Consider the following 23,407-nt stretch of genomic DNA (forward strand, 5'->3'; position numbering starts at 1 on the left):
TCTCTCTCTCTCTGATAAAGTAAAAGTATATACATGTATCTGGAGTTAGTTCTTCGCTTTATCTATTATTTAAGAAGGAAGTAAGAAGTCAAGAAGTCGGAAGTAATTTAAGTCAGGAAGTTGGAAGTCAGAAGTGCAGAAGTTAGAAGTAGAAAGTAGCAAGTCAAAAAGTTGGAAGTGAGAAGTGCGATAGTTCAGAAGTGGGAAGTACGGAAATCAATTGTCCCTCTAGGGCTCCATAATTTAGGGAATACAGACCAAGATTTTTACTGTATTTCAACACAATCCATGAGAATATAATGATTTTACTGTTGTAAGTATTTCAAGGTAGTTCTGCACGTTTGATAAACCGGAAGAAATTGCGTATCGTGAACGTAGAATAAAGGCTGGATCCGGCGTACGGAAATATAATTTTTTTATTTACTTACGGTAACTGGTGAGTAATTTTATTACAATGGTTACGTTAATATCTTTCGAAAAGTAAATTATGATTTTAAAACATCTTTAACGTTAACAATTCAAAATAATGTCTTACAATTAGCTCGAAATACGCGGACCTCTCTAATCATGGGCAAAAACAAACTCACGGACCTCAACATTTTCTTTTACCATATTATAGGCCATATGCTTTTTAGGATTTTGAAAAGTTTCATTAAAATCTACACTGTAGAAATTTTTTATATACGATATGTTACCAAAATTGCGATTTTCCAATAGACTCCCACTATGAAAACTCGTGTGAGGTGAATTGTTTTCCAAGTCTAGCAAAATATCGAGCATACGACCCTATCTTTTTATGCTCAATTTTGTAAGTATGTTCTAAAGTTTTGAAAATCAGGGTTTTATGAAACACTACATTGTAGAATAAACTTTGATCCGAACGTGCAGAAGTACCTAATGCTTTGATATATGTTTACTCAAATGCAAATAAAACGACATATTACTTACTTTAGACAAAAATGTTTTGAATGTACAAAATATATTTTATCTATCTCTGTTGCCACGGTTATTTTAAACGTTAAGATAAATAGGGTACCATGTAAAGAGTTTGATATTCTGCTAACAATATTTTCCTACTATTACATTTTGTTCTTAACGAGAATGGCAACGAAGTCGCCCAAGCCGTAATCATACATAGTTGTTTAGATATGAGAGAAAATGCGTCACCATGGGAACACAAGCCCCGCGACATTCATTTTAAGCTTATATTAGAAATCTAATGCACATAATATAATAGACTTCTAAAGATAACAGTAAAACTGAAATACACTGAAAAGTGTGAAGTATACGTATTTCCCTTCATTTTTGTACTCTCTAACAACGAAGTTAGTTGTTAGAGGGGTATACTGGTTTCAGGTTGTCTGTCTGTCTGTCCGTCTGTCGGTTTGTCCGTAGACACAATCTTGTGCGCAGCAACTGTCTTCATCCCCCTTGCCGCAATTTAATAAAACTTCACACAAGTGATCAGTACCAAACCTAGTTGTGCAAGGGGCATGTTACGTTCTTTTAGATAAATATTCTGCAGAGTTACGGGACTTTGTTTTTGTTACTATGCTACATACATAGAATCTGCATATGCAATCTTGTGCGCGACTAATGTCCCGAACCATTGCACATAATTTAATGGAACTTCACACAAGTGATCAGTACCAACCTATTTGTGCATGGTGCATGCTTAGTTCTTTCAGAAAAATTTCTGCAGAGATATGGGACTTTGTTTTTTCTTACTATGCTATATACATAGAGTCTATATTATACATACAGTCCACATAATTATGCAATATTGTGTGCGTCAAATTGCAGTGTACCGTGTCAGTGCGTGCGGGAGGTACATTCATCACATTCAGTGATAGCTCTAGTTCAATATAAAATACGTTAGGAGTGTTATGTACTTCAAACCAGGATAAGATGGTACCTGAAGCGACAGAAATAACGAATTTGAGATTTTAACAGCTAAAACATTGAATTGCACGAAATACAATAAATTGCTACAGTGCAATTAATTTGAATCTACCCTGGCGACAAGGTATACTACTCTCTAAATCAGCAGTATGCGCAGTACTTGATGTATTTAGTTAAGTTTAAAGCACATTTGACACTAAAGTCACTGTGTAGGATAAACGTAATAAAGTTTCGAAAAACACGTAAGTCCAGGAAGCATTGTCCACCAGTCATCATGTAATTTAGCTGTATTCTACCTGTGTTATCAAAATGATTTTCAAGAAGTTTATGGTTCAGTTTAAAAAATAGGATTGTACCGAGGTTATAACTCAAAACAGAGTGCGTTAGTGAATCAGTGAATCTGATCTTTTAATAATCTTATTTCAATTTATCGATAATGAGTATTTTTACGTACAAGATAAGGAAAACAGGCATTGAACTGCGCGAGGATCCATTTCATATGCTTTATTTCGTGGTTGCGTCAATCCTCCTTACAAATACTAACAGACAAGTTATATTCCCATAAACGTTTTCATTTAAGTTTAGAATCCACGGATCAAAGGTCCCTTGTAGCAGGCGTTGAAGGCAAAACCAAGATAATTTATGCCGATTTAACAGCATCGCAGACTCTTAGTACGGTAAATATCTACACCTATGTAGACGTTATCTGTTCGATTCTGTTACTATCTATTGTATACGCTTATAACTTTCCGGTCAATAGACAAAACTATTGCCCAAGGTCAACAATAGTACGCAATAAACAACTTACAAGTTAGTTTTAACAACACAAAATGAGAACCTTATGCCCTAACATTAAAAACCTGTGTATCGGTCACTTGATGTCTCTACCCCTTTAATTTAATCAAGATAGAAAGACCTTAGTTTGATTCAGTGTCATTAAGCTACCCACATCGCAAGCCCAGGCACGAGTTTTGAACGTGGGACGAAAAAAGAAAAACTGATAAAAAAAATTGATCCCAAAGAAGACAAAATGAGAAACATGCTTGTCACCACTATCACACTGAATAACACTACCTAAATAATGGACCGTTCCAGAAACAACGCTGACCTCAAAACCGAACAATAAATAAATTGTAGCATAAACTCATGGTCTTGCTTAACTGCTTTATACATTTTTACTTTTTTAACCTACATACATCGTATTTATGAAATTCATACTGGTATGAAAGCTTTAGCTTGTCACTGTTTAAAATTATTATTAATTCTAAATTTTATGATAGCCTGCACAATGTAGAGTAATTTGCTGAAAATATTTAATTGACTAACAACTGTTTTCATTTCATATAACTATATAGTAATAATGCTACATACAAATGTATAATAAAAAGTGTTATCGCTTAACATTTCTATTTCTTAAGGTTCATTCTATCGGAAAAATAGTGGGTCTAAATAATTTAGATTGGCGGGTTAGTCATAAAAAGTATACACCATTAGATTCGTCTTGGAACGAAGTATACGACTAGATAATCAAACTACGACTACGACTCTTTCATAAGGCGTACGACGACGAATTTGATAACAAAATTGGTCATGTTTTTTTCAAAATCAAGGGTTGCTTCAAAATACACGCGGAGTCCATTTAAAATGTATTAATAGACAGACAAGATATGTATCTAGTTCCTGCCACCCTTTAAATTACCCAAACTTTTTCTAAAAGGCTGACAATTTACGATTGAAAATATACTTTAAAATGCTTCAGACGATTGTTTTCATCGTGTTTTGTTGACATGACGGACTACTTTTTTGTTACTATAAATACTAATATTGCACGGTGAAAACGTGCTCGATTCCCGCCAAATAAAATAAAGGATAGTTCTTCACGCCGTTTACCTGAAGGGAGAGTTCTTTATCCCGATTATCATTCTCGGCAGACTTTATAGATCCAAAAACACTATTCTAATAGTACAGTCAAAAAGTATTCGAAGAATAATAAATATTCTTTTTTCAAAATATTCTACAACCTGAAATGAAATCTAGAATATCTGATTCACTGAACTATCCAACATTTTTTCAAACGGTCTACTTAATATGATAAAAGCGTTATCTTTCCAAACTTTGTAAAAAAAATTCTTACATCCATTACGTTTTTTAAAAAATTGACTACCTCAGGGGCAGATACAGTATTTGGTGTAAGAGGGGGCGTAAAATATTTGAAGACTAGAGCAAATAGGGGGGTCCAGGGCCATGATTCCCCGGAAAACTATGAAAATAATGGATCTGTTTGGTGCATTTTGGGCGTTCTGGGGTACTTTATTTGTTATTGACAAAGGACAGGTTTTGTGACAAAATCAACACAAATAACATGCTAATTATAGTCACGTCTTATGAATTGTCAGACTTATTCTTGCGCGAGTATCTCGGAATTTCTTAGCCGTTCGTTTTTTGAGGATTTTCATGGGGAGGGTTTACGTAGGACTAAAATAAAAAGTTTTTTTCGGAGCTCATGCAAACTGTCAGATTTTAAATGTGCCAGCATAGCGAGCGAGAAAAAATTCATTTTTTCCATCAATAAAAAAAACAAAAACAAAAAAAAAAACAAAAAAAAAAAAAAAAAAAAAAAAAAAAACAAGTAAGACCAATTACCTGTGAGATAGAGATAAAAATGCATTTTTATGTTTAACCCAGAACAGAAGACAAATTAAGTTTTCGAGCGTAGCAAGCGAGAAAAAATATGCATATTTTTCAGCCGGAACAAAAGATTATTAGTGCAAGCGTAGCGAGCGAGAAAAAAATGCATATTTCATATTCTTCAGTCAGAATAAAAGACAAATTATGTACCAAAGCGTAGCGAGCGAGAAAAAATGTATATTTTGCAATTATTTTACCCAGAACATAAGACAAATTACCTATGCTCCGGCGATTTTAGGGGCGGGAGCGTCCCGGTGCCCCCCCCCCCCCCCCCCCCCCCCCCCCCCCACTCCGACCTCCGCTATGAATCCACTAATGGTAATACTTCAGTCTGTACGCAGAAATGATTACTGTACAAAATTCATAACCATTTGAACTATTTATTCAAACTTGATGGAGTTTTATTGTACAGAAACGTTGCCTGCATCTTGAGCCTGAAAACAGAACAACTTCATAATCTCTGCCTACGTCGTTGATAAGCTTAAATGTTGTAAAACTTTGCTAGATCCCTCTTCCGACATCGACCTTAAAGGCCTTTATCATACTTAAGGGCAGGTCCGTATCTAGCCTAGGAATCCAGTCTGACAATTTCTAACCATTTTTCTACCTGCAAATTGACAATATAAGAAACCCGGATGAATGCCAATTAACATTAATTAGCACAATTTAAGTTGGATCTTTAATGTAGGTAAAGATTTCTTCTGACAATTATTGTCAACGGCTTCCCACGCTAGTCCGGATCCAGAAATACCTTTATTTGATGCAGCGAGGCAACAGTTTAGAAAGAATGTGTCACCAGCGAGACACATAGCTCCCAGAATGAGTAGGAGTCAGGGTGTTCTCCCCCTGCAAAAGTTTGAAATATAGTTATGTAATGGTGGCATCTGATAGATTTTTTGGTCTGAATTTTGAGAAAATATGTTTAGTATACAGCATCTTTTGTGTATGACTGTACTATTTATGATAAAAAGGAGGAAAGTGACGACAAGTAAAGTAATCAATGATGACTGTTTTAATTTGCAGTATAACAAATTCATGCATGTTCACACAAATAAAAGTGTTATATATGAGCAAGACACAATAATGCATAGACAGTTGTGCTACAAAAGGAAGCAAACTCTTCCCCTTATCGGTATAGTTTGACAATATTCCTTCTCGGAGGTAAAAATGTTTCATTCAATAATTTATAATAACGACGGGTCAATAATGTTATTAAGGAAAAATATATAGAAGTTAAACAAACTGAACAAGAAACAAATGCGCATGTCTATATAATATTTATGATGCTTAACAAGTTTTATTTGAAATGAAGAGAAGGAAACTACAATGTAGTTGTCATTGGACGTTAAAGAAGGGCAACAACTCCAGACAAAATTATCGATCATAAAAGTCAGGGCAACATGTACATATTCATTTCATGCTTCTGATGTATACCTAGTTTCAATTCAGTTGGATGGATCTGTTCGACTTAAGTTCACGAGTTCACGATGTGATGAATTAGTTCAAGATCAAATAGGGCAACAACTCCAGAAAAAACAGCAACAAGAATTTGTAACAGAGTTAGCAACGTCCCCTGCCTAAGGACATTTTCATCATACATACTGTATGCCAATACAGCATCTTGGCATAAACAAAATAAAACAAGAGTGCCAGGATGTTAAATATATGCTCGTCAGGTAGATGATATAATAAAACATTTCTGTACAAAACTATAAGTTTGATAGACAGAAAGCCAAAACAATGACATATCCAATTCTGACAACCAGGATAAAAAGTTTCAAGAATAATCGTTTGTTATAGTGACAACAAAGAGAAGTTAATCTGAAAAAAATCTAAGTCCACACAAAAGTACTTATCAGGTAGCCATAGGTCAAAATACATCAAAAACTGGATTAACATGCGTGTTGTACTACAGAAAAGTAGTCCCAATTTTCTCCTAGGGCTTATATTAACCCTTACCCTGCTGAATTCCTATAATGAACTTGTACATTTTTCAATTTGGACAGTACCATTAACTGTTAAAAGGGATGCTTACCAAAAATATACTGATTGAATGGCGAACAGTGCTGATCTTCATCAGCCTGCATGGATGTGCAGGCTGATCGTGATCTACACTGGTCGCAAAGACAGAATAAATCATGTTCAGCATAAGGGTTTATAGAATAGAACTTTACAGTAATAGCTATTTATAGTAACAGCAAAGGATTAGGGGCCTGGTTCTTACTCATGACACACTATCTCATGATGATGAACATTTTTGCCATTGTACATCAAAATTCCTCCATGCATGAACAAGAAATGCTCGGGACAACGTCATTTTTGTATCTGACCTTTGGCCCCTAAGTGTGACCTTCGAGCTAGGGGTCTTGGTCTTGGGCATGACACCTTGTTTCATTATGGTGAACATTTATGCCAAGTTATCTAAAAGTCCCTTCATGGATCGCAGAGTTATTGACCAGACACCAAAAAGACTCTATTAACCTTTGACCTCTACGTGTGACCTTGACCTTGGAGCAAGGGTTTGGGTTTTGCGCATAACACGTTGTCTCTTTATGGTGAACATTTATACCGAGTAATTCCAAAATCCCTTTATGTATGGCAGTTATTGACCAGACAGAAACAGACCCTTTTAACCTTTGACATCTATGTGTAACCTTGACTTAGGAGCTAGTGGTCTGGGTCTAGCAAACTTACATTGAAACATCCAGAAACATTTTCTATAAAACAAGTATGAAAGTCTTACACTTTTTCTACAACACTATTTTATAAAGTTACAATTTTTATGTAGAACTATGCTCAGAGAAGTTGAAGATTAATCAAAGTCCACACTTGTAACTTCCATATTCATAATATTATTAACAGTTGTGAGGCTAAAAAGTATTTTGTAAATTAATAAAAAGCAAATTTTTCATTCATGACAATTATTTCTTTTTCCCTAATTCTTGATATTTCTTCTCTGATTCCCCCAATGTGTTTGGAAATAAGATTAAACCTTTTGTATTATCCCTGTAGCCATGTTACATTTTTATGTAGAATTATGCTCACAAAATTGAAAAAGAAATGTTGCACTGGACACATATTTTCCAGAAGAGTACACCTTTCTTAACTTCCATATGCATTATGCAATTAGCAATTGTCAGATTTCAATGTATTTTGCAAATTATTCTTAGGCAGTTCTTCATACATGATGCATACATTTCTTTCTCTCTAATACTTGATATTTCTATTTCTCTGATTCTGGAAATATGGTAGTACATTCTGCACATGTATGATCCATCAAATAGTTCAGTTTTTGTTGACCAGTGCTTTAAACAATTGTGGCCCTTCAGATGATCATCTGAAATGGAAAAATTTAGCCATTTTTACACTAGTATAAACTTTACATGTTTTATATGTTCATAAAAACACAAAATTTTAGAATGTAAAATCTTACAATTATAATATTATCAGTCTGACAGACATTATCAAGAAAATGTCATTAAGAAGTGGAAAAACAGTACCTTACACAAGTAATAAAGACTAAGAAATACAGCTTTGAATTCAAACAGATGATATATATTTGTCTGTATGTCTTCATGCATTCCATTTTCAACTAACACTATATATAGGCACATGATCACTTCATGTCCATAATGTATACTAAATTTCTTATGAATTGTTTGAAACTGTGAGTAGGCATACACAATGTACAAGTGTATTTGTGATATTTTAAAGGACATCACTCAATAAAAAGTAACCTGAAATGAAGTCTTGTAATATGTGCATGCCTACTTCATGTTGATAATTTCATATCAACTTACTTTTGCATTTGACACAGTATGAAAACTGTAGGAGGAGATGAAATATAATTCTTATAATATAAAAGGGGGCATAACACTCCAAATTTAGATTTTAGGCTAAAATAGATAAAGACCTTTACATTTAAGGTAAAAGTGTATTACAAGTTTCAAGGGCATTGGATACAAAGTGGGGGAGGAGCTGAGTACACAAAGAACAAAAGAAAAGAAACTGTAACTGTTTCATTTAATTCAAGATTCTAAAAGGACCATAACTTTAGAAAACTGTTATCAGATGTAAAATCCACTATAGTATGTGTATAATTCTGCTGCTTGGCCATGAAGTATACCATGATCCATTTGAATATGATGGAATCTGCAGAAAGAGAGTTTTAATGCTAAAGGTATGAAGGAAGCTATGATATGACAATTTGAAAAAGAAAATGACATAATAACTGAAGAAACAAATAATCAAATTTGATAGTCCTGACAATATGTGCCTGTCCACTTCATGCTGACGTACCAAGTTTCATTTGAACTGATAAATAGTAATTACATAAAAAAAATTAATAAATGCAGCTCTAAACTATCCTGTACCTTTTGATGTCTACTGTTCATAGTCTAACCAAAGCTCCAGAACTGTCTGCATTGAGGGCTTTTTGTTCACCATATCATACTGTAACTAAAAAAAAAAGCACAACATGTACATTTATATATACATAAATTTTTCTTTCACAATTAACTGTGATTTCTCTATAAATTTTCATTGCTGACACTTCACATTAAAAACAATTTAAAAGTACAATGTACATAATTCTAAAATCAGTTAGTTTGTAAAATAAGTGCTGAATGCCATATCTATTTTCAAAACACTTTTAAGCACCTACCTGTATAAAATGGTGTGTAAATTGGCAGTCTTCTTCTTGGCAATTTTAGCATTCATTGTCCCATTATTTTTTTGAATAAATTTATATCTTCATCTGAAATAAGTATAGTAGAGTATATAAAAAACTATGAGGAAACATATTGGTGGTTTTCAAAATAATGAAGCAAAAGTGTGACATAGGGGCTGGAAATTCAAACCTATTTCTTTTGGTGGTCACCTATTTTTTATGATAGCAACTAATTCAAATTTCAAGGAAATATACAACTTCGGGAAAGTGTTGAGAAATACCAATCAGATAATATTTTGAACAGCTTTCAGTTCATAAGTTCAGAGAATTTCCAGTAAGATGGGTGATAAATAATGCAGTGTTTTATGACAAGGAAATATGTATAACAGTAATTTTTTTCAACATATATGAATAGGTGTTTGTGTATAGTTTGAAACTTATTTAATAAATGTTTGTGGACTTTGGTTTTTAAAATCACCCTTTCTGCACAAATCTGACAGAAATTAAAATTTTACCTAGAAAAGTGGTTGCTGAATGAAAAATAATTAACATATTATTATAAAGCCTATTTTTTTCTCACATTTTGCAGGTTTATAAACCACATTCCAAATTTCAAAAATGTCTGGTGATTTTAATTTCTAAAATTGTCAACTCAAAATTGAGTTATTTAAGAGATGCACAGGGGACACATACTAAAAATCAGTGTAATATAATTCATTATTAGTTTTTCTGTTCAAAACAAGATTAATGGTGATCATCTTAAGACAAAAGTCTATTGAACAATTAGTTTATTCCACAAAATAACTACAAAACTGAAAATTTTCACAACACAAACATGAAAATTCAGCAGCATGTAATGCTTTAAATGAAAAATAAGTGACTTTAAACACAATTAACACATTGAAATCATTTAGTTTACATGCACTGCTTATTCACAGTAGAAAAATGACAAAATGCCATGCATGGTAAAATGGAATGGTAAAATCCATACATACTTTATAATCATCATGTACTAATTTTAAGAAGATGCACAGGGGACAAATGGCAGCAAAATATATATTCATGGAATATGTTCATAGTAAGTAAAATTCTTTCAACTACACAATACTCGCTACTGAATATTTACATATGTAGGTAACCTTTAATTAAAATTGATGTTTTCCCTTTTAAACCTGAAAATTGCCAACTTGAGAAAAATGCAAAAAATAAAATTTAAATTGTCCTAGGATTCTTATATAATGCTTAATTATCAAGTAATGCCTGCATTTAACTTACACACTGCTATGAATATAGAACTGCCACAACATATTACAATATAAATGCTATGATAACTGATGAATGTCAAAAAAAGGTGCACAGGGGACATCACTTTGGCTTAATATGTGAAGCTGAAAAAATAAAATTTAAATTGTCCTAGGATTCTTATATAATGCTTAATTATCAAGTAATGCCTGCATTTAACTTACACACTGCTATGAATATAGAACTGCCACAACATATTACAATATAAATGCTATGATAACGGATGAATGTCAAAAAAAGATGCACAGGGGGCATCACTTTGGCTTAATATGTGAAGCTGAAAGCTGCTTTTGTAACCATTGTAACTTCCATTTAGAGGGAAATAAAGTAAAAACCCATTTTATTTAAAGAATACTTACAAGGGACATTTTTTGGTGTATAGACATATATGAAGATTCTGAGAAAAGTTGATTTATAAAACAATAAAATCATAAGGTGTCTTCAAAGCTGTAAGGATAAAGATCTTAAGAAAAGTAATGAGGTTATGAAATTGTAGTATTCAACCTTTAAATTTATCACTTTTTTTATGAAGGGGCTTCCATCACAATTAAGACATGAACTATTGGTAAGAATAAAATGTAGTTAATGTAAAGAAGTACTTTGTTTTAAATGTGCAGAGTTTAGATTACATAAGAAAAGCCAAAGTTGTGACAATTAAGTTTGCTTTGAAAAAGTAAAACACAGTTGAAAACTATCCTTCATGCAAAATGTCACACTTTTGGTGCAGAGGGGACAAAATTAGCTATATAATTTAACATAACTTTAAAAATGCTTGAGTCATTCATCTGAAATTGCACACATTTCTTGAATACATTAATTTGGATATCATTTGCCCTCAAAAAAACTTGATTCTAAAACTGAACTGAATTAAAGTAAGGTGAAAAAGAAGAAAAAGCTTCATTATTTTGAAAACCACCCATATAATTATAAGGAAATCAGCATTATATATGGAATCTTGACAAGTGTGGATTTATGTGTCTTAAAACTACTCATGTAGCTTCATTTCTTTATGCTGATTCTTTAGGTCTACAGCACAGTTGATTTATCAACTTGAACAATTCATGCATGCCATGTAAAATAAATTATTATGATACTATTTATTAATCACATCTTGCTGTAATATAGGCCTACTGTATGTTATTTCATTCCATTGTATAAATGTATAAATTTGTTGATATTTTGGTGCATGATCATGCTTCATTCAGACCCTTGACCTGATGTCAGCTATGCAGAGGTGTCCTTTCTTTGGCTTACTTACAGACATTGTTCATTCTTTTTACGAAATTATTGTAGAATATATATATCTATAGAACATTGACATTTACCTAGTTGTACTGTTGGTCGACATCATGTAGTTCCTGTTGAACAAGAAATGTCAATGTGAACGCCCAACACAGGTTCAAAAAAGTTTGCAAATGACATGATTGTTTCCATGGTGCAGGTATTCATTCATCTGAAACAAACACATGACGGATTAAATGCACAGTAGACCTTGATTCTAATTAATGTTACTTTAGAAATATTGATGGTTTTTGCCGGATGATTCAGCACGTCCAATCAGACATATTATATTGCATAAATGCAGAGTCTATGTTCAAATTATGTCAATTCGAATGCAAAAAGTACATCAACGTTTTTTTCTATGACAATGATCTATTCTGTCTATTCTGATCGATTCACTATCTATGAAACAATGCGTTAATTCTGCATCGACTCTATTTCAAGATCGTGAGATTATGATCTGTTGTGGTATCTAATAGAAATAATCTATGGTGGCAGTGATTCAAAAGTTTCATGCCATATGCTATGTGTTCATTACAGCGCCGCAAAAAACTAGGAAATCATTCTCAGATCATTGAAATAGAGTCGGACTGATTATCAACCTTACTTGTGAACTCGTATGCAAAAATAATTAATATTATATAAATCTATATTAACTTTTGCACCGTTACCATTGTTCCTAGTCCCCAGAAACAACTCGACCTGTCAAAATATTATGTAAACACTGATGGGAAGGCCTATGTTTGACAGGATAAAAGTCATAGTAAACTTTCCGAAGGAAATAGTCCAAATTTATTCCAGTTATCTTCCATATGTGGTATTAATCGTGAATATATAATTTATATGCAGTGAATGTAATCGCATATAGATTTAAGCATAAATTTAATGTTTGTGAATCCTGTGCTTTAACTGTTTTCACGTTAAGCGCCGAAAATTATGAAATCCATAAGACCATGTGCTCAGCCTGATCACATTTCTACGCACTAACACATTTTTGTGTGAAAAAATATGCTGAAATTTACATTTTATTCTGTCAATTACTTTGTGACTACAACCGTTTCTAAAAATAAAATTGACACATCTGACTTTTATGTGTATTGCCCTTGTAATGATATTATGGATTTTTGTCATAGATACGCATGTTTATCTCAAATTAGTTGTGAAATGATGATGTCTGCATGAAAAAAAGAGAAAATAAAAATTATCTGAAATTATCGACTCTAAAAGGCACTTTCATCAAATTTATTTAAAAATTGATTGCTCGCAGGAAGTAGATGATATATTATCTAGGCACGTTTTGGTCACAATTTTAGGCAGAATAATGCTTGAATGTAGCAGCTGTCGATTTTGAAAAAAATATGACCGCCTAAAAATATTTTTTTCTGTCTTCTGTCCGGATTTTCGGGTACAAGTTGGCATTTGTTTTTCAAGATATATACTTCAAAGGAGAGCTAAATCATTTTCAATAGGCATTTCATTCATCAAATTATGTAATTCTTCAGTAAAAATTCTCAAAATGGTTGTAAAGACAAGCACTAAAATGTCGATATTTTGGCTATAGAATGTACCTTAAATAAGCTACAGATAGGGAGAATCAGTTAATGTTATGCTGTGGCAGCTATTTAGCTCACCTGAGCATGAAGTGCTCAAGATGAGCAATTATGACCGGTCATTGTCCGGCGTCCGTCGTCGTCCATTATGCGGTGTGCGTCGTCCGTCAATACTTTTCTTGTTGACACTCTAAAGGCCACAGTTGTGATCCAATCTTTATGAAATTTGGTCAGAATGTTTGTCTTGATGATTTTTAGGTCAAGTTTGAAGCTGGGTTATAGGGGGTCAAAAACTAGGTCAGTAGCCCAGATCAAAGGAAAGTATTGTTAACACTCTAAAGTTTAAGTTTAAATCTCATGAGAATTTGTAAGAATATTTGTCTTGAAGACCTCTAAGTCAAGTTCTAATGTGAGTCATGCGGAGTCGAAAACTAGGTGACCCTGTGAAATCAAAGGAAAAGCTTGTTAACACTCTAGAGGCCCAAATTATGATCCTATCTTCATGAGACTTGGTCAGAACGTTTATCTTGATAATTTTAGGCCAATTCTGAAACCTGGTCATATGGGGTCAAAAACTATGCCACTAGGCCAGCTCAAAAGAAAAAACTCTAGTGGCAACATTTAAGACTCTATCTTGAAACTTTGTCCGAATGTTTATCTTGATAATTGTCGGAAAAAGTTCGAAACTTAGTCATGTGGGGTCAAAAACTAGGTCACCTGCTCAAATCAGAGGAAAAGCTTGTTAACACTCTAGAGGCCACATGTATGACCTTATCTTCATGAAATTTTGTCAGGATATTAATCTTGATAACTGTTGGAAAAAGTTCGAAACTTAGTCATGTGGGGTCAAAAACTCGGTCACCCGCTCAAATCAGAGGAAAAGCTTGTTAATACTCAAGAGGCTACATGTATGACCTTATCTTCATGACACTTGTCAGGATATTTATCTTGATAAATCCTAGGCCAGCTTTGAATCTGGGTCATGTAGGATAAAAAAACTAGGTCACGCGCTCAAATCACATGAACAGCTTGTTAACACTGTAGAAACCACATGTACGATCCTATCTTCATGAAACTTGGACTGAATGTTTATCTTGGTGATCTCTACGCTATGTTGGAATCTGTGTTATGTTGAGTAAAACACGAGGTCACTCTCTTAAATTAAAGGAAAAGCTTGCTAACACTCGAGGCACCATTTATGACCCTATCTTCATGAAACTCGGTCAGAATATATATTTTGATTATCACTAGGACAAGTTTGAAACTGAGTCATGTGGGGTCAAAAACTAGCTCACTAGGCAAGATCAAAGGAAAATCTTGTTGAGATTCTAGAGGCCACATTTAAGACCCTATTTTAATGAAACTTGGTCAGAATGCTAATCTTTATGATCTTTAGGCAAAGTTTGGAACCTGGTCATGTGGGGTCAAAAACTATGAACCCACTCAAATCAAAGGAAAAGTTTGTTAACATTCTAGAGGCCACATTTATGACCCTATCTTCATGAAACTCGGTCAGAATGTTTATCTTGGTTATCACTAGTTCAACATGTGGGGTCAAAAACTAGCTCACTAGGCAAGATCAAAGGAAAATCTTGTTTACACTCTAGATGCCACATTTAAGACCCTATCTTAATGAAACTTGGTCAGTATGTTTATCTTATAATCTTTAGGCAAAGTTTGAAACCTTGTTATGCGGGGTAACTTGGTCTGAATGTTAATCTTCATACTTCCTAGGTCAAATTTGAAACTGGGTCATGTAGGGTCAAAATCTGGGTCACCCGCTCAAATCAAAGGAAAAGCTTGTAAGCACGCTAGAGTCCACATGTAAGACCCTATCTTTATGAAACTTTGTCAGAATAATTATCTTGATGACTTCTAGGTCAAGTTTGAATTTTGGTTATGTTGAATCAAAATCTAGGTCACGTGCTCAAATCACACGAAAAGCTTGTTAACACTGTAGAGGCCACATTTATGATCTTATCTTCATAAAACTTTGTCAGGATCAAAATGCCATGTTCGAACCAGGGTTATGTGGGGTCAAAAACAAGTCCACATGGTCAAATCAAATAAAAGCCTGTTAACATTCTAGATACTGTAAGCCCAATTACTCAGGTGGGTGATCCAGGCTCATCATGACCCTTTCCTTTTAGGGTTATTTGCGCAGCAGCAACATGCATAACAGAACATTTCACGAAAAACCTTTTAAGAAGTAATTTGATACTCTTTCATGCAGTTAGGTTATCAAAACCATATAAAGCAAATCGACACAATCAATGGGAATCATTTTTTTTTCTAAATAGATGGAAACAACGCAGAAGCCATCTTTTGGTTTAAACAATATTTATTAATCACATTTACAACATGTACATGGCTAAGAAGGCATGCAGGATTGAATAGGAATGTATAAGCTTATTTGAAACTATCTCCTTTTGTAGTTATGTAATTTTGGACAATTTATGGCCATTTAATTATTTATGTTTTTTTTTTGCTTTAATTACACAGTCATGCATAATTTCTCATTAGTTTGGTCATATTCTCTGATTTATCTGAAACCGTTTATACTAATTGTGACTTTTATAACTTTATTCAGTTTAGAGGGTTACTAATCTTTAAAGTATGTTATAATGTGCACGTGATTATGTCAGACAATGATATGTTAATAGCTACACGACGATATGATTAAAATGTTTATTTCGGTCTCGTCAATGTAAAGACATTCAATATCAAAATATCACAGTGCAAAATGTATTTTAATACTTTTACACTCTCATTTGAGTTATAAGAGACAGCTACATGTGATTTTTGTTCTTAATCTTGTTTTGTTTTGGGTTTAATAACGGCTTTCAAGTATTTCAGTCATGTAACGGCGGGTACTTCACCTAAACAGTTTTCCTTGATTCTGTTCTCTGCAAGTAACTGCCAACTTCACCACATGAATCCCTGGGGGAAGGACAAATTATTGCGGACACAATTTTTTTATCAAATCGTCACGGAGAATAAACACCCTGCCTAGGGATTGAACTCACGACCCGGCGATCCGTAGCGCTGCGCTCTCCCTACATGTAAAACCACGTAACATAGTAACACAACGGTTCTAACTATTGAAAAATAAACCATCCTTGCTAATAAAAAGAATTAAAAACTGCCTTTATCATTCTTCAATTATTTATGGCCCGGGCATAAATAAAGCGGTTGAACTGTACGTCCGTCCAAACAGATTACCTATAGCCCCGATTTAGTACATACTCACACTCAACAATCCTTATTGCAAGACCTACAAACTGACCTATACTACTGACCAAAACTTGACCCTCATATGAACTCCAACTTCTAACTCAAATCCTTAATAAACAACAATTTGGGTCCGACAACCCTCATAAATGACACAATTTACTCACACTCAACAAACTTTGTGGCAAGACCTACATAATGACCTATATATAAATAACCTTGACCCTCATATCACCTTCACCTTCAAACTTTAAACCCTAATAAACAACTAATTTGGTCCTGAAACCCTCATAATGACACAATTTAGTTCATACTCACACTCGACAAGCCTTATGGCAAGACCTATAAGCTGACCTATAAATGATCTTGATTCCCATATGACCTTCACCTTCAAAATTAAAACTTTAATAAACATTTATAGTAAAGACTGAAACTAAACTACCAAAATGACCTTGACCTTCATCCGTCCGTACAAACCAGACTGCCTATCGCCCACATTAATAACCTGATTGAGTTCATACTCATACTCATCGATCCTTGTGGCAATAAACAACATTTGTGGTCCTACAGCTCACATAAATGACACAATTTAGTTGACACTCACACTTAATAAACCTGTGGTAAGACCTACAAACTGATCTATACATAGATGACATTGACCTTCATATGATCTTCACCTTAAACTTAAAACCGCAATGACAACATATTTGGTCATACACCCGATATCATTATTTTGCGTTTTAAAAACACAGCGGCGCCTTGTTTATTTAAGGTGAATAAACAAAAAATAGACTAAAGATGCGTCTACTCCTGATTCAGGATATGAACAGTGAACTTTCAGTTTCGGATTACTGAGCGCACTTTTTCTACTGTTTTCAGATCAAATTGCCCCTTCACATTTTTGGAAATTGATAGAGTTATACGTATACGTCACAAAAGCGGCGAAAGTGAAGCTATTTTTGGAGTAATCCTGACAGGTTAACCCGCTAGCATTTTTCCGTATTCACCTTGTCGCTTGGAAGGGGTGAATGCGTTTTTTTCTTTACCTTTAAGATATTGATTGATCCGCCCAACACTATGACACACACAAAGCGCGCTTTGAAATATCAATGTAACAAGACACGAGGGCCCGTAGTAATCATGCCTAAAAATAGGCCCAGTATCGTCCTTGTATACGATTGAAAAGGTACAATAACGTAAATATAATAGTTTTTTTTTTTTTTTTTTTTTTTTTTTTTTTTGCGTTTAACGCCGTTTTTCAACAATACGTTGTTTAACAAAGTAAATACTCATAATTCAATTTAACTACGTCCAATCGGGAACAGCGTTTATTGTTTGTTTTGACAATTATTATCGACGAGGGAAAAGTGAAAAGATACAGTCATTTACGTCTATAGTAATATCCGGCCACGCAGACATTGAACCTTCAACCTACAAAACACTTGTAATTTTCTGCAGAATGTGGTTGATATGATTTATCATAAAATGTTCCGTAATTCAACTATCGAAAATCTAAGTCCATTATGTTATTAGTTTTGGTATAGACTATTGTTTTTTTTTCTTGTTGTTGTTGTTGTTGTGTGTGTGTGGTGGGGGGGAGGGAGTGGAAGTCTTCAGTCTGATCCCTTATGTGAAGAGGCATGATCGTTTCCGGGAATTGAACTTATGACTTCAATCAATGATAGGTTACAGTGATTTAAAATGAGCGACTCCAATAACTCAGTCGCGTTTTACATTAAGAAAACTAAACAAAAGATACATTATTTAAAAATCTGCAGCAAAGAGTACTGAAATTAAGGCAGGAGAATGTCTATAATGTATTAGATGTTCCGTTTTTTTTCTCTCACATCCACGCCACCTAACTTAACAACCGTTTCAACGGTATTTAAATCAAACCTTCTCGGTCATGTGGCCAACGTAAACAACTCCATTCAGTGTATTTGCTTAAATAAATCTTACCAGTTTACTGAAAGGGCGGAGTTACCTGTATAGACGAGGTCCAAAAATAGATTCGCCGTTTTTGTGACGTAAAGGTAAAATTCTATCGATTTAAAAAAAGGCGAAGGGGCAATTTCATCTGCAAACAGTAGTAATCTGTACATTAAAGTAACGTGAACACCTATAAATAAACAAAGTAGTCTGTCATCTACCCGTTTATTATTACTTAACATAATCGACACGGAAATATAAATCATACATGCTCTGTCAAGTCATACAGTGGTATTGGTTTTGATTTGATATAATATGTCTAACATATAACACATATAACAATAAGGAAATATTGAATAAGACATACTTGCGTTTCTAAAAATAAACGTTTTTGAGTTTTGCTGCATTAATAAGACTTGTGGCTTGTCCGGCTAAAAGCTTCCAACTATTTACGACCATAGCAGTTTATTTTTTTCAATACATGTATAATACATATTTGCATTTAAAACTCGAAAGAGGGTTTCTTGTTCCATTTTGTATCACTGACCACTATACCACTTTTAACTGGCATTGCGCGCTTCACCTCCGTTGCAGTACAACTATCTAACCCTGCAGAATCAAGTTTCCGTTTGATGCTTGCTCTGACATTTTGTATGGGTACAGCTAATTTTGCCTCTAAATTTTCAGTTGTATTCACCTGTTTGCAATCTGTTATTCTCGATGATATGTTTTGTATTTCCAAAACGAAAGCTCGCCTATTGCAGGAGAAGCCAAATGGGATTGGCTTTGGCGTCGGTCCACGCCACTGTTTAACATTTTCAATTTCTCTTAGTGCTAGCCGTTTCACATTATCTTGTGCTTTTGTGATAGTATCTATTACACCTGATTTCAAATTTTCTAAGGAATGCAACATACTCCGTCTTGTGCTTTCTAGTGACGTCAGTGTTTGGTCACAGATCTTGTAACTTGCAAACAATTGTCGCTGTGACTCACGCAAAAGTTCTTCGAACGTTTGTTGATTGCATTCGTCTATATCAATGACACGTCTGCAGTTACGGTGCGTTTTCAAAATACATTTGCTGCAGCACAGAAGTCCATGATCCGCACAAAAGTGATCGTAGATTTTACTTGGATGTTCAGTGCAGAATTCCTGCTCAATATTTAAGCTCTCCGTAGCACTGGCAAGTGCTATGTTCCTTGGAAAGATGTGTTTCACGTCATCTTCTTCTAATGCTTCTGCGAATATAATATTTCTTAGCCGCTGCATTGAAAGATTGATATCTGCTCTGCATAATGGACAGTAAAACTCCAAACAGTTTTCATGAAGTTTTTTCCGAATATATTCTATAATACACTTGAGACAGAATGAGTGATTACACTGTAAATATCTAGGGTTTTCATACACTTCATGGCAAATTGCACAATTAAAGTCATCCACATATTTCCCGTTAATGACAGATTTCTTTGCACCCTCGGTTGAATTATCCATTTTCCCTCCTTTGATTAATCTGATATTGTTTATTTCCTCCAGGATTTAATAAACTTTTTCTATTTATACTATGTCGCTGTGTACCTTGTAAAACATGTATTATATATGTCCAGTTTCGATATTAATTCCATGCTTTAATAAAACTACCTTTCGTCAGTTTTATATACTATCAGCTATTAACCAGTCCCCATTTTAAATTTAAATCAGTCTTCGCGCTAAATGTCTTTTCTTTTCGAGATTATAATCTTAAACCATTTTCAGAAAACGTGAAAAGATAAATGTACACAAAACTAGCTCAAGGTCGGTACATGATAACACAAAACAGTACGTTGTAAGAATATCGTCCGATGCATGGGAGAGAAACAAAACAGTCTTATTTCATTTCTGAGCCTTGATTATCCTGTTGAATTTTAAAATTTTCACCTACGTATGCATCAAATTTGTTCTGAACTCAACATTAAATAGCAGCTATTTTGCAGTTTCGTGAACAATTTAACCTTGTCTCATTAATGGTCAAATGGGACTTCACTTTGTATGAGGCTATTTGATAAATATATGTTTCTAATAGGATATAATACTATCACTACTAATAATAACAATTAAAATAATTAAAATAATTAAAATAGTTCTATTGTTTCATTTATTTACAGACTCTTTCCAAATGACAATTAATCGTGATTTGCATGAAAGAAACAACAGAAGTACAAGATTTTATTTACAAATTGACAGTGACCTATATAAGTACCACACATTATTATGGCGTATTTTTTTTTAGCAACATATAAATAAATAAACAGTACTTAACACTCTCTTTTAAAACAAAATATAAAGGAAGTAAGTTCAATAGTTGGCTTGATGGTGCAGTAGGCTGAATGGATAGACATGTAATCATTTTGTAGTGATAATTTTGATGGTTTGAGCCTTTCATCCGTCCATATCTTTTTTCATTTTGCATTTAATGTACATACTTTATGTAAGTTTGTTTTTCTCTGGTTTCCAATTCATTCACGAAAGCTTCAGAAAACATTAGATCATATTAAACACGAAGCGTATTTAAACATAATTATGACTTTTTACGGGTCTGGGAATCGAACTGCCGACGAAAAAGTACAACAGGAATACCGTTATCGCTCGGCCAACGAGGAATTATTGTTTGCATCGTAAACGTAGTGTATTGACGTAGATTTATGCTATTGTTTTGTTTGTTTACATTTCAAAACGCCTTATTACTGTGCAGTACATATATTGGACCAAGACAATGTGTTTACTGTCTAAAAAATTTTAAGGAGGCGATATACCTTAACGTTTGTATATGCGCTTACTTAATCGGAAGCTAAGTAAACGTGATGATTTACGACAACATTTACGACAAGCTAAATTTGTTTTTATATTCATTCTTGTGAAACAACTTATTAACCTGTCTCCGATCTGATACTTAATGGTTTAACAATACTGAAATAATGAATAAATTACTGCTTATTATAAACGCTACAAAATATTGTTGCGTTAAAATGACGTCATGGATGTCATGAGGTTATGTGTCAAGTTTGGAGAACATCAATTGTTTCCCCATAGACTTCATTATAACGTTATAGTGTGTACGGCCTTCCATAAATTGAAACATGCATGTCTGATTACATTTTTCTCAAGAACCATCTTAGTTCCACCAAAATGTTGGACGTAAAACACATAAATAGGGATACCTTATTAAAGTAATGTTCGCGTGAATGAGATGACCACCTGTTTACATCGTTAGAATGTCGGGAGAAATTCATCTGATAATTTTTTTTTCAATACACATAAAATATAGCAAACTTTATCAAAATGTATAATAAAAAACTGTAAATGCAGTAAAAATTTTTAATTTTGAAAAAAAAAAGTCATTTCTCGGGTTTGTTGAAATGACTGACCAGTAAGATCGGACACACATTACCGCATTTCCAGGTAATACACTAACCATATTCCCAGTAGATTCCCTGTAGTTTTTTGAAATCGTAGTCTCTGACCGTCAAAACTGATAAATTTTATATTCTGAGCATCCTTTTTAATTGAGCTATTTTAAACGACTTGTTTTTAATGGCTGTTCGCATTGAATAATGATCAATATTTTGCGGCTTTTATTTACTTATATTGAAATGTCATGCGGAATATGATGGTAACTGATGCTATTGGGAATATTGTTGGTTGCAAAGTCACTTATTACGGCAACTTTCAAATGAGAATGAGAATTGGGCAGATTGTACCTAGTTTAGTACATGCTTTTTCTTTTCTATTGATAAATCGGTACTTATATACTAAAACTGTATAACTGTTTTCAGTGGATAATAGTGATATCTTGAACTAAATTAATATAACCATGGAAACGAGCCCCATGACATATATAGCTGAATGTAAAATTCAAAGGCGTTGACGGTGGTCTATTTAAGGAACACAGCTTAAGATTTTTTACCTGTATTCAACACAATCCATAAGAATAATAATTGCAAGCACAACGATTTTTCCATAAAAAGTCAGATGAGGAGAACTGTTGTAAGTATTTTAAGGTACTTCTGCACGTTTGATATACAGGACGTCATTTATCCGGAAAACGTAGAATAAAGCCTGGATTCGGCGTACGGAAATATAAATACTTTTATAAACTTAATATTTTTCTAAGAAATTACAATAAAAGCAAATTATATTTCAAATATCTCTGTTTCCATAATTATTTTAAACGTTAAGATAAATAGTGTACCATGTAAAGTGTTTGATTTTCTGCTAACAAATTTTTCGTTATATTCCATTTGGTCTTACAGAGAATGGCAACGAAACTGCCAAAAAAAGCCGTAGTCACACATATTTGTTTTAAAATGAAAGAAAATATGTTATCATGGAATCACAAGCCCCACGACATGCATTTTAAGCTTATATTAGAAAGCTAATGAACACACTAAGTCTAATACAATCATTAACTACGCCGACTTCTACGGGAAAAAGTTTATTATCCGTATTTTCCTTTTTTTTGTCAGTATGAAATATGTCTGAAGTGTTATGTACTTCGAGCCAGGATGAATACTGTACTTGAAGCGACAGAAATTGTAACAGGTAAAACATTATATTACACGAAATATAATAAATTGCTACAAATCTACCCTGGTGACAAGGTATACTGTATCATTAAATCAGCACTATGCGCAGTACTTCATGTATTTAGTAAAGTTTAAACCACACATTGATTCTACATTTATCGGTGTGTTTAAAACAATACTGAAAAACATTAGCAGATAAAGTTGCGAAAACACAAGTTCAGGAAGGACCTACATTGTCCTCCTGCCACCATGAAATGTAGCTGTATTATACCTATGTTATCAAAATGATTTTCATGAA

The 23,407-nt window shown here is 33.6% G+C and overlaps 1 protein-coding gene and 1 long non-coding RNA gene across 3 annotated transcripts; both read right to left on the reverse strand.

Annotated features, from left to right (window-relative positions):
- Positions 1–5,587: 5,587 nt before the first annotated feature.
- On the reverse strand, positions 5,588–12,529 carry LOC123539277 (uncharacterized). 2 transcript variants are annotated; one of them, XR_008368306.1, is made up of 5 exons: positions 12,514–12,529; positions 11,887–12,014; positions 9,254–9,346; positions 8,964–9,048; positions 5,588–7,927 (listed from the first exon to the last, which is right to left on the reverse strand). It is a non-coding gene; the product is annotated as an uncharacterized LOC123539277 (long non-coding RNA). The 2 variants fall into 2 exon arrangements; XR_006683952.2 differs by lacking the exon at positions 12,514–12,529 and having other exon boundaries at positions 11,887–12,279.
- Positions 12,530–19,054: 6,525 nt separating this feature from the next.
- Positions 19,055–20,041, reverse strand: LOC123538037 (E3 ubiquitin-protein ligase TRIM31-like). Its single transcript, XM_045321994.2, has one exon. The coding sequence runs from the start codon at positions 20,039–20,041 to the stop codon at positions 19,055–19,057; it is 987 nt and encodes a 328-aa protein (XP_045177929.2).
- Positions 20,042–23,407: the final 3,366 nt, after the last annotated feature.

This window comes from Mercenaria mercenaria, chromosome 18 (assembly GCF_021730395.1).
Source record: "Mercenaria mercenaria strain notata chromosome 18, MADL_Memer_1, whole genome shotgun sequence".
NCBI lineage: Eukaryota > Metazoa > Mollusca > Bivalvia > Venerida > Veneridae > Mercenaria > Mercenaria mercenaria.

Coding starts and splice junctions, on each gene's coding strand:
- LOC123538037 (XM_045321994.2), bottom strand. CDS start 20,041: ATGGATAATTCAACCGAGGGTGCAAAGAAATCTGTCATTAACGGGAAA.